The sequence below is a fragment of the Ictidomys tridecemlineatus genome, chromosome 7 (assembly GCF_052094955.1).
Source record: "Ictidomys tridecemlineatus isolate mIctTri1 chromosome 7, mIctTri1.hap1, whole genome shotgun sequence".
Classification (NCBI taxonomy): Eukaryota; Metazoa; Chordata; class Mammalia; order Rodentia; family Sciuridae; genus Ictidomys; species Ictidomys tridecemlineatus.
This window is the reverse complement of record NC_135483.1, coordinates 99,348,486-99,361,356: the sequence shown is the minus strand read 5'-3', so window position 1 is coordinate 99,361,356 and position 12,871 is coordinate 99,348,486. Positions and strand designations below refer to the sequence as shown.

The following is a 12,871-nucleotide window of genomic DNA, read 5'->3' as shown; positions in this document are numbered from 1 at the left end:
ATGTAAAATCAATATTAGCTCCCCTCTTAATCGATGCTTCATACAAGAATATGGCTAATACAGAAATTTCCCTTGTTGAAACAGTTCACAGGGAAAACACTTTTTATCTTAAAATTTTTCTTCAAAGTTTTTTGTACATCAGAATTTTAATTAAGAAACTTTATCAGTAATTAAGAAACTTTATCATTCCCAATGCATCTTTTACACTGACTTCTTCCTATCATAGTCTTAATCTCCAGCACTTCTTAAGGAAGGCTGGTCAACTGACTTACTGGGACTTTAAAAACTAAGGCTTCATATACTGTGATCACTAACAACCTTAGAATAGTTGTTTGAAATGTTAAAAGTTATCTTAAATTCTTTGGATTCTCTCCATTTTGTTTATCTGTATAAAGACTATTATTCAGTATAAAGGCTATTATTCAGCTTGGTGCCGTGGTGCATGCCTATAATCCCAGCAATTTGGGAGGCTGAGGCAATCGGATTCTAAGTTCCAGTCCAGCCTGGACAACTTGCCCAGACCCTCTCTCAAAATAGAAAATAAAAAGGGCTGGCGGTATAGCCCAGTATTGCAAAAACAACAAAAAGACTAAGGAAATTTTGCACAGAGATCAATTTAGTACATTCATTTCGAATTTTAATTGTTTACTTCACTCTTTGAGCAAATCATGAAGCTTTCTAATTAGTTTGAAGAAACATTAAGGCCATTTGCCTGTAGAGGAAAAGCTCAATAGATTAAAAGATTCAGTTCATAGTCCAGCTCCCTTCTAGAATAAGTTCCCCTCTCTCATGTCTCAAAGTAATAAAATAGTAAGGGACAGTTTCCACTAAAAGAACAGTTTCCACTATTGAGCTTTGTGGCTCCATAGTATTAAATGCAAACAACTTAACCTCTACCACTGGTAAATAAGTTAATGCAGTTAAAATTGGCTAGGGATTTGTCAGAGCCTCTATCCACTGTGGCGCAAAGAGGCAGGAGCCCCTTGCAAAGAATTGAGAGTAAGTGAATTAAAGTGACACATCTTTTGCTTTTGTTTTCTAAATAGACCGATTTGGGCTGGGCCAGCCAGGAAGAATACCAGGTTCCGTGAATGCCATGCGGGTTTTGAGCACCAGTACAGATCTGGAAGCTGCAGTTGCTGATGCTTTGGTAAGGGGCGCAGTGTGTGCAGAATCTCTTTGAATTATTCATCCACATTTTTCCCTGTCTTCACAGGAGGTTGCCCCAAATCAGGTTACTAAATCATATTTGAAACCCTTCAAAATTATATAAACGTTGAACAGATTTACATTACTGTTGTTTTCCTCTTAATCTTTTACATCCACACACATACATGAAAATTGGCCTTCCAAAAAATATTAGTATCCAGTATTCCTTACCTGTCTGTGCTCCTCAGTATCAAGGAGATTTTGATGACATCAGACTTCTCAGATGTCATTGAGCTGTTTTTTTTTGGGGGGGGGACCATGGTTTTTTTCCAGCATTTCCTGTTTTCCATCCTGTTGCTTCTGTTGCTTTATAGACCTTGATGGCATAGCCTAAACATAATTATAACACTAGGTAATAGTTTGAGGTTTGAAAATCTTGCATTTATTTCTTTCCCTTACTAGTGGGTCTGTATGATCTGTTTGTTTTTTTTTAAGTCAATATTTAAGAAAATTTTCCTAAATTTTAATGTTTACTGTTTGAGGATATGAAATACTGATGTGTTTTTGCTTCATTATAATGTAAAATTTTTTTAAAAAAGTGACCAGAGCTCTTTTAATTTGTGGTTGTAGCAAAAGTTCCTTGGTAGAACCTGCTCATGGTCAAGATGCATTTCAGCTGGTGGGAGCACAGTGTCTTGCATATTCCAGTTTATGTGCTCAGAATTCAAAATAGATATTCTTGAGAATCATCTGATCTCTAGCCTTGCCTTTGCTATTTTAAGATTTGTTCTCTTGTAGAGAAAAAAGTACACATAACAGGATCCTGCTTTCCTACCCTGAGTTTTTTAATCCAGCCATGTTCCATCTGACTGACACTTTATAGTCTGCGGCTGTGGAGTTTCCTGCTTTCATCCCTTCCTGTCTCTCCTTCATTTATTCTTGCTCAGTCAGATGATTTCTTGTACAAGTGTCTGTGAGCAAGCAGTTTACTGCTCTCAGAATGCTTTCCTGGTAGACAGATGGCCTGGCCAGCTCTATTCATCACCCTTATATGTAGAACTTTTTCTGGCAGGTATTGGAGTCCAGGGTAATTGCTCTGGCCATGGCTTTAACTTAAGAGTCAAGAGCTGGAACAGAATTCTATGAAGCTGTTTCTCCTTCCAAATTACAGCATTTAGAATCCGTCTTTTATTTGTTCAGAGATCCTAGGAAGTGGACATCAGAGGAGTGGGAAACAATGGAAGCTGAAACCCTTACTAAATGGGACTTCCAGTTAAGGCTGAGGACTTTCTTAGTTGTTTAAAGAACTGCATAAGGGACTGTGTGCAAAGTTCTAGGAGGCAGAACAGAGATGGAGAGTTGGAGCTTTGGCATAACTTGACTTGAGCTTTTCGCTGAGCCCCAGCTCCCTTTGTACTCAGTCTGCCCTTGTTATTTTCTGTCCACTCTGGTCTCTTCAAGTGACCTGCTTCAGAAGAGCTTAAAGCACAGGAATGGTACTGAATTCCTGCCTACAGAATAAAAGCCCCAGGGACAGACAGAAAGAATAGACAGACAGAATAGATAGTAGATCAGAAGTCACATTAGAGATGTGCTTCATGGGTATGGGTATGGGAAGTTTCAGTAAAGAATTATAGCAAGAGCCAGAAGGTGCTAGGAGAGGTTTAGGAGGTTAGGAAATGCCATTTTGAAAAAAAAGCAGTCTTTATTACTACCTGCTTGGTGTGAAACGCTTGCTGATCTGTATTTTTAGTTTGCTAAGAAATGTTTTGCTATACGCTTTTGTTGCCAGAACAATCCCCACATATGCTTCTGACATAATTCTCTATGCTTTTTCCCCATCCTTCAATATTTTCCTGCCTACAGCTGTTAGGAGACGCCAGGAGCAAGGTACCAGTGCTTTAACTTTTGTTTACAACTTTATTTTTTTTCTGTTGCAAGTATATTTCTTTTAGAATCTAGCAAAAGCAGCACAAAATGTAGTAGAAATTCTGGTCTGAGTTCTGATTCTGTTGAATCTCCCAATGCCTTTACTAGGGATGGAATCGAATCACTTTTTATGTATGTTTGTGTTAGCATTTATTTTAATGTCATGCTCTGTTCTGTCTCCTATTAGAATTGCATTATATTAACTCAATCTGTGCCTGTTCTTATATTGTCATTGTTTCACAAATGAATTTATTGACATTTTTCTTATTTTAGGACTCTGTGTGTGAGTGGGATGATCATATAACTTAGTATCCAAACACAAATACTTTCAATAGTAAAAAGGGGGTACTATTCATAATTATGCTGGGACAATAGGCAGATGACAAAACAGTCCCGAGCAAGTTGGATTCATAAAAATTAGTATTAATAGAAAATTGAATCTGTACAACTTAAACCGGTGACTGTTTTGGTTTTAGAAAAATTTGTATTTTATAATTTTTATCAGTTTTATATAGCTAGTAGGTTTAATGTAGTTTTTGTATTCAGAGTAAGAGAAATGAATGAAGCAGATATTATAGTCTGCTTTAAAAGAAGCCTGTTTTTGTTGCAAAACTAAAGTCCTTAATGAAAGTGGTTTAGATAATTTAAGAATTCTTTTACATAGGATATTTCTGCCACTGGCATTTCAATTTCAGGTTTTCTTAACGAAATGTCATCACAGAAGTTTGCCCATAGACCATGCTCAAAGCAGCTTGCACGGGGCCCCCAGGGGTGCACACACCTGCAGTGTCTTAGGCACTGAGCTGGATTATTTGGCCTAGAATTCCAGTGAGTCCTCGAAGCAAGCCTGTGGGATTGGCATAAATATCGTCCTCTCGCAGAGTAAGAAACTGAAGGAAAAATCTTCACAGGCTTTCTGAAATCATGCAGCCAGTCAGTGGTAGCACCAGGATTGTAACCCAAGTCTGCCTGGCTGCAAAACCCATACACTGTACACTGTATTAAGAGGACAAATTGTGTGTGTGTGTCCCAGTGTCCTGTTCCCCCCCCACCACCCCCGCCAAGGAGTGTGATACTTATTACCTGTTTTTCCTCCTGGAAGACTGCTTTTCTGTTTTTATTTCCCTGATCTATAAGCACAGGACAAGTGTGTGTGTGTATGTGTGTGTGTGTGTGTGTTTCTCCATTTAACTCTGTTATTGTTTTTATTTGATATGACTCATGACCATTTCACCTTTTCATTTCTTCCTCGTTCACCTCCATCCCTCATTGGATCCATCAGAAGAAGCCTGTGAGGAGGAGATATGAGCCATATGGGATGTATTCTGATGATGATGCCAACAGCGATGCCTCAAGTGTTTGCTCCGAGCGCTCCTATGGCTCCAGGAATGGCGGCATTCCCCATTATTTGCGGCAGACCGAGGATGTAGCAGAAGTTCTCAACCACTGTGCAAGTTCAAACTGGTCAGAAAGGAAAGAAGGGCTGCTGGGCTTGCAGAACTTGCTGAAGAGCCAAAGAACACTGAGGTAAGGGCAGGAGACCAGGGTTGAGAGTCATGCCCGTGTCCCCTCTTAACTCATCAGAGACTTAAAGGGGTTTCTGTGTATGTGTATTTATTTATTCTAATTTGTTATATTTGACAGCAGAATGCATTACAATTCATATTTCACATATAGAGCACATATCTCTGGTTGTACACATAGTAGAGTCATGCCATTGATGTCTTCATACATGTACTTAGGGTAATGATATCCATCTCATTCCACTGTCTTTCCTACCCCTATGCCCCCTCCCTTCCCCTCCCTTCCCTTTGCCCTATCTAGAGTTCATATAATTCTCCCATGCCCCCTCCCAACCCCATTATGAATCAGCCTCCTTATATCAGAGAAAACTTTCAGCATTTAGTTTTTTGGGATTGGCTAACATCACTTAGCATTATATTCTCCAACTCCACCCATTTACCTGCAAATGCCATGATTTTTTTTCTTTTATTGCTGAGTAATATTACATTGTGTATATATACCACATTTTCTTTATCCATTCATCTACTGAAGGGCATCTAAGTTGGTTCCACAGTTTAGCTATTGTGAATCATGCTGCTATAAACTTTGATGTGGCTATGTCCCTGTAATATACTGTTTTTAAGTTCTTAAAGGGGTTTCTTGTCATTTAAGGTGTCCTTACAAAGTTCCATGTGTTGATGCTCAAAAGTAAGACCCATCCTTGCCATTCAAAGTCTTCAAAATATCTGGCACATATTCTATAATTGATTAGGCTTATGAAACATTTATTTCCCTTAAGGTTCATATTTTTCTATTTCATGTTGTTATTGAGAAATCTGGGTATAGTTTACAATTCAGGTGAAGAATGAAACAACTCTGCAAATTAGTATGTTGTATTCCTCTTCAAGGTTCAGGATAAAATGTCTCAGTCTAAAATTTTCAATACTTATAAGCATATAGTAGCTTATAAATATGCAGAGTAAACAGATGATAAAACAGAGCCCTTCAAATCAGCAGCGTTATTTTTTGAACATTTTTCTTTTTTGCTTTGTTTACATATTTTATAATTTTCTAAAATAAGCATGTATTATATAACATCAAAAAGGTATGCATTTATACCATATTTGGGCCCCTTTGGTATACTATGATTTTATGTCTCTCTAAAGAAGTAATGAGAAATGCTGTTTACTAAATATGGCAGTGTTACTATGTCACCAAGTATAAGATAAATTTTAATTATGGAGATGTTAAAACATGGGAATTGAGAAAAGGACAAATGAACTCATGAAATGCAATGTACTATATCTTCTGGATTTTTTTTTTAAAGATAAGTATCGAGACTGGCTATGTTGTGACCTTGGGTGAGGCTCATCCTGGGCTCTTTGTAGCCAGATGAGCACTGGCTGATGAGTGGCTCTGCCCCCCGGGTGGCTCTTCATCTGCTTCCACCTTCCTGTACTGACACCTGCCCACATTATACCGTCTGTCCTTGAAGATGGTGTGAGAGGATCTGTCATATGCCTTCTGAAATGCAGGCTTCTGATGACACTCGTGATCTGTCAAAAATAAAATGAGGATGATTTTTCTTCCAGAATTCATTTTTTCCTGCTGATTCTATTTTTTGGATTCCTAGGGTTCACCATGTACCCATTAAATAATCTCTAGAAATCAGCATTCACTTTAGGTTGTACTTTTAATAGTACGTACTAAAGGGTCATTGAGCCAACTTTCTCATCTGTGTAAGGATGGATGATAATTTGAGGAAGAGAGGACCCTCTTTTCAGCTTCAGAGTGAAAAAAAAAGGTAGTAGTGCAATCAGGGATCAGAAAAGGTAAAGAATACCAGTGTGCCTAAGGGTTTGCTGTGTCCCCCGTACAGTAGTAGGTGCCATGTGTTACCTTCCCAGCAGCCTTGTGACATACTGCATATCCTGTTTGACTGAGAAGAGGCCAGAGCTTTAAAGAGAAGGATTAAAGGTATCATGATCCTTTGTTTGTAGTAGAATTAAGGTTCCAGGTCTGTGTGACCCTGAAACACATGCTTCTTTTCTAATTTATTGCTTACCCTTTCAGCTGTGGCAGATGGAGAAGAGCCCTGGGTCAAGTTGAAGGGGGTTTGGGTCATGCTTTGTCACTTTCTGTGAGCTTGGGAATATCATGCTCCAAGTGTCGATTTCCTCACCTTAAAATGAGAATGAATCTATACCTTTATATTCTTAACTTCATGAATTAAATAAGATATTTATTTGTGGAAAATTCTGTTGCATAAATATAGATTAGGTAAAGCTGCATAGTTGACAGAAACAAAGTTATTTTCTCCTCTTTTTTTTAAATTGGTGTATGAGAAATGTAAAGAATAGTGATATATTTTATATATGTATAAAATTGTGGTGTATTTGTATATGCACATAACATAATTTGGTCAATTTCATTGTCCATTACTTCTTCTTTCCCTCCCCTCTTCCCTATCCCTATTCTTCTTCCTCTGTTCTTCTGGTCTGTTTTCCACTCATTTATTTATTTTTAATTGGTATTTTATAAATATACCTACAGGTAGAATTCACTGTAGTGTATTCATATATGCACATATCACAGTTTTGTCAAGTTCATTCATTGCCTCCTCCCTCCACTTCAATCTCCTTCTATTCCACTGATCTTCCTCTGTCTTTATAATATTTGAACCCCCCCCCACAACATTTTCCCCCCTTACTTTGCTTTAGCTTTCATGTATGAGAGAAAGCATTTGACCTTTGATTTTCTGAATCTGACTCATTTCACTTAGAATGATGATCTTCAGTTCTATTCATTTACTGGAAAATGCTATAATTTCATTCTAATTTATGGCTGAGTAAAACTCCATTGTGTACATATACCACATTTTCTTTATCTGTTCATGAATGGGCACCTGGACTGGTTCCATAACTTGACTATTATAAGTTGTGCTGCTGTAAACATTGATGTGGCTGTATCACCATAGTATGCTGATTTTAGTTTGTATAAGCACCAAGGAGTGGGATAGCTGGGTCATAAGGTTTTAAGGTATATCCATACTGCTTTCCAGCATGATTGTACTAATTTGCAGTCTTACCACCAGTGCATGAGTGTGCCTTTTTCCCTACCAGAATTTATTATTTGTATTCTTGGTAATTGCCATTCTGACTGAAGTGAGATGAAATCTCAGTATAATTTTGATTAACATTTCCCTGAGTGCTGGAGATGTTGAACATTTTTCCATGTATATGTTAGCTATTTGTGTTTCTTTTGAGAAATATCTGTTTAATTCTTTTTTCATTTGTTGATTGTGATTTTGTTGTTTTTGTTGTTATTGTTGTTTTTGACATTGAGCTTTTTAAACTCTGATATTCTGGATATTAATTCCCTGTCAGGGGAGTAGCTGGTAAAGATTTTCTTCCATTTTGTAGGCTCTCTCTTCATATTCTTAATAATTTTCTTTGCTCTGCAGAACTTTTTAATTTAATGCTGTCCCACCTACTGATTCTTGGTTTTATTTCTTAAGCTTTAGGAGTCTTGTTAAAGAAATCGGTACCTGTGCCAGTGTATTAGAGTGTTGACCCTCTTTTCTTCTAGCCAATTACAAAGTTTCTGATCTAATTCCTCTAAGTTTTTGATCCACTTTGATTTGACTTCTATCCAGGGTGAGGGCTAGAGGTAGTTAAAAAGGCTGTCTTTTCTCCCACATATATTTTTGGCACCTTTGTCAAGTATCAGATGACTTAGCTACGTGGGTTTGTCTCTGTCTTCTTTTCTGTTCCCATGATCTTCGTGTCTGTTTTGAAGGTGATACTATGCCATTTTTGTTACTGTAGCTCTGTAGTAGAATTTGAGATTAGGTATTGTGATGCCTCCTGCTTTGCTTTTCTTGGTTAAGATTGTTTGGCTATTCTGGGTCTTTTATTCTTCCAAATGACTTTCCAGTTCTGTGAACAATGTCATTGGTATTTTGATGGAGATTCCATTGAATCTGTGTTTTTGGTAAGATGGCCATTTTGACAATATTAATTCTGCCTATCCAGGAACATGGGAGGTCTTTCCATCTTCGAAGGTCTTCATTTTCTTCAGCATTCTATAGTTTTCATTGTAGATATCTTTCACCTACTGTGTTAGATTAATTTCCCAAGTTTGTTTATTTTTTGAGGTTATTGTGAATGACATGGTCTTCCTGATTTCTTTCTCAGCAGACTCTGTATTGGAGCATGGGAAAGCTATTGCTTTGTGAATGTATCCTGCTGAATTTATCAGCTCTAGAAATCTCTGTTTGAGTTTTTGGGGTCTTCTTGATTTAGGGTAATGTCATCAACCAACAAAAATAATTTGATTTCTTTTTCTGTTTGTATCCCTTTAATTTCCTTCTCTTGCCTTATTGCTCTGGCTAGAATTCCAAGAACTATATTGCAGAGAAGTGGTGAGGGTGGACATCCTTGTCTTATTTCTGATTTTAGAGGAAATGCTTTCAGTTTTTCTGCTTGGTATGATGTTGGCTTTGGGTTTGTTATATATAATGTTGAGGTAAATTCCTTCTCTAGTGTTTTTAACATGAATGAGTACTGGATTTTATCAAAAGCCTTTTCTATATCTATTGAGATGTTCATGTGATTCTTGTCTTTAATTCTGTTTATGTGGTGAATTACATTTGTTGATTTACCTAGTTTGAACCAATCTCATATCCCTGGGATGAAACCCACTTGATCATGTTGTACTATCTTCTTAATGTGTTTGTGAATGTGGTTTGCTAATATTGTATTAAGGATTTTTGCATTTATGTTCTTCAGGGAGATTGGTCTATAGTTTTCTTTCCTTCATGTGTCTTTGTCTGGTTTTGATATTTGGATCATATTGGCTTCCTAGAATGTATTTGGGAGAATAATAGAATAATTTGAGGAAAACTGGTCTTTATTCTTTTAAGGTCTAGTTGATAAAGAATCCATATGGCCCTGGGGTTTTCTTTGTTGGAAGACTTTTAATTGCTTTTTTGATTTTATACCTTGATATTGGTCTATTTTACGTTTTCTATATTTTCCTCTTTCAATTTGGACAGGTCATATGTATATAGAAATTTATCAGTGTCTTCCGGAATTTCTAGTTTATTGGAATATAAGTTTTCAAAACAATTTCCAATGATCCTCTGGATTTCAGAAGTGTCTGTGGTGGTATCTCCTTTTGCATCTCTAATGTTGTTAATTTGGGTTTTCTCTCTGTGTTTGGTTAATTTGGCTAGGAGTTTATCAATCTTGTTTATCTTTTCGAAGAAATAACTCTTAGTTGCATTGATACTTTGTATTTTTTATTCTCAATTTTATTAATTTCATCTTTGATCTTTTTGCATCTTCTACTGATTTTGGCATTAATCTTCTTTTTCTCAGCCTTTGAAGTATAGCATTAGCTTATTTATTTGGATTTTTTAAGGTAATCAGTGCTATAAAACGTTCCTCTTATAACTGCCTTCATATTGTGCAAGAGATTTTGATATGTCATGTCTCTGTTCTCATTTGTTTCTAAGAAGTTCTTGCTTTCTCCTCTTGTTTCTTCTATGATCCATTCTTCATTTAAAAGAATATTGTTCACTCTCTGTGTTTATGTGGTTTCTGTGAATTTTCTTGCTGTTGATTTCTAGTTTCATTTCATTATGACCTGATCATATGCACAGGATTATGTCAATTTGTTTATATTTGCTAAGACTTATCTTATGTTCTGTAATATGGTTTATTTTGGAAAAGATTCCATGAGCTGCAGAGAAGAAAGTGAATTTAGTTGTTTGGGGTAAAATATTCTGTAGATGTCTGTTAGGTCCATGTGATATATAGTATTATTTATGTCAGAATTATCTTATTGACTGTATGTTTGGATGACCTGTCTATTGGTGATAGGGGTGTGTTGAAATCACCCAGTATTATTGGATTAGGTTCTATTAGGATCTAAAGGATTTTTAAAAGCAAACTATAACTAATTGAAGTGATGACTTTTTACATTTTAAATTAATTTATTTCTATTTTATTTCCTCTAGTCGAGTAGAATTGAAGAGATTGTGTGAGATCTTCACCCGAATGTTTGCTGACCCTCATAGCAAGGTAAATCTGGGATCAGACTTATATTCCCATCTGCATGTGTGTGTGAGCTGTGTAAAATACCCAAGAATGAAAGAGAAATCCCCAGTGAGTTTCAGCCTTACAAATGTAACACCCATTTCTGCAATAGCATGTGTTATGTCTCTCCATAATGGAATTTTTAACCAAGCATGGTGGTGCACACCTGTAATCCCAGCTACTGGGGAGGCTAAAATCTAAGAATCCCAAGTTTGAGGCCAGCTGGACAAATTAGTGAAACCTTATAATGTCAAAATAAAAAGAGTTGGAGATAGCACCCTAGGTTTGGTCTGGGACTGTGGCTCAGTGGCAGAGTGGTTGCCTAGCATGTATGAGGCATTAGGTTCAATCCTTAGCACTACATAAAAATAAACAAAATAAGGCATTCTGTCCATCTACAACTACAGAAAAAAATTAAAAACAAAAACACCCTGGGTTCAATACCCAATATTGCAAAATAAAAAATAAAAAGGAATTCTTCAGAACTTAAATGTTCACAAATTTCAAGCTTCAAGTGAAAGCTTTCATGGAAGGAGAATCAGATAATAGTATTTCATTCATTCAACAAACATTTTAATTTTTGTGTCCCTCTTTTAGCTAAATAGTGGGCCAAGTGCTAGAATGGAAGATTGTATAATATAGTGCATTTTTAAAAAGTTGTTGTAGTGAAAAAAATATTTATGTAATTATTTTTGTGAACTTTAGTATTTGTTCTCATAGGACAAGGTAGAAAATGGAAGTATTTATTGAATGAATTCATTGGAAAACCAGGTTATATCTCCAAATAGAATATCGCTGTTCCCAAGAACTTGCTATATGGTGGTCACCATTAGCTGAGGCCCCCACCTCCTGGGGGCCAAAAGAAACACTGGGCCCTTTTGACAAGAGAGTACCTGCATGACTGTGGGACAGGGCCCATTCTAGGGGAAATGCAGAGAGAGGGACACTTTATAAAATTACTTAGAGTCTAGATTTTAAATAAATACCATTGTTTGGGAGGAAGCCTTTAAAGGCTATTAGATGTGTTCAGAGGAAGAAGATGGAAAGATGAAGATACAGGGAAAGTTCAAAAGTGGATAAAGGATGAAACTAAAGTATAGATATTGATGGAACTCTAAACCAGCAGAAGCAGATCTTAAATGCTGACTTGCAGGATTAACCATATTACACTATAGTTTCCCTAGTAAAAAATGGTCTCTTCTAATTCTTGCTGGAAGAAGGCAGCCTATAATACTGTGAAATTCCAGCCAGCTGTATTTCGTCTTCTTTTTCTATCCTTGCTTCCTTATAGGAATTGTCCTTAAAGTAGCATCCACCCACCCACACCCTCATCCATCCAATCATTTGGTATTTACTGAGTACCTGCTATGAGCCAGAGATACAGAAAAACCAGATAAGGCCCCTTGCCTTTTGTTCACAAGACTGAAAGGGAATGAATACAGGGTGATGCTCCACTTCTATGCCCCTGCAAAAATCTCCCGGAAAACCTTCACAACAAGGATAACATTAACAATGTCAATAAAACCCAAAAGAGGTCAAGTTTAGAGGCCATATAGAAATTCAAAGATATAATCTTTGCACACTTTTCTCTAAGGTAATGTTAAAAGCAATAAGAGTTAAAGCATAAGTATAATACATTTCGTAAGAATTATACCATAAGGGATATTAGATGGTTTTGAACATTGATGAAATTTCTGTTACCTGTTACCTCTAGATTGCTGATTCAGAAGCAGAATGTGAGGATAAAGAAGGAAATTTGTTATCATCAGAAGGCTCTTGTCCAGTGAGTTTGGAGGTCTCAGTTTAGTTGATATTTGTTAGCTGTCTGTGAGAGAAGCCAGGAATCCCACAGCCAGGGCCACTGGCTTTTTTTTTTCCTGAGCTGACTCACTGGAGACCCCTGGTGGTGAACAGTTGCTGCACTAGAAACGAGGAGGTGTGTGATTGGTGGGTTGTCCCAGTAGAGCAAGGCTCACTGAAGAGGTAGGGAAACACGGTGCTACTAATCTCTCTGAAATTGGTTCACAGATATTCCACTGTGGACTGTTTCACCTTAGATATCTGTGATAATTACACAGCAGTACAAGAATTACATGAACTGTCATTATCATTTATTATAATATTTTATTCATAATATCTGAAATTGGCATACTTCAAAAGAGCTGATTAAGATGAAAGGCAATAGCTAC

General features: G+C 36.8%; 1 protein-coding gene across 1 annotated transcript in view; it reads left to right on the top strand.

The window, feature by feature from the left end:
* Clasp1 (cytoplasmic linker associated protein 1) overlaps nucleotides 1-12,871 on the top strand; it is a 269,130-nt gene that overhangs the window by 196,694 nt on the left and 59,565 nt on the right. The window contains exons 26-30 of the mRNA XM_040294156.2: nucleotides 1,047-1,150; nucleotides 3,016-3,039; nucleotides 4,361-4,605; nucleotides 10,604-10,667; nucleotides 11,569-11,571. Of these exons, the coding sequence (XP_040150090.1) occupies nucleotides 1,047-1,150; nucleotides 3,016-3,039; nucleotides 4,361-4,605; nucleotides 10,604-10,667; nucleotides 11,569-11,571 (440 nt within the window). The remainder of the gene's footprint in view (nucleotides 1-1,046; nucleotides 1,151-3,015; nucleotides 3,040-4,360; nucleotides 4,606-10,603; nucleotides 10,668-11,568; nucleotides 11,572-12,871) is intronic.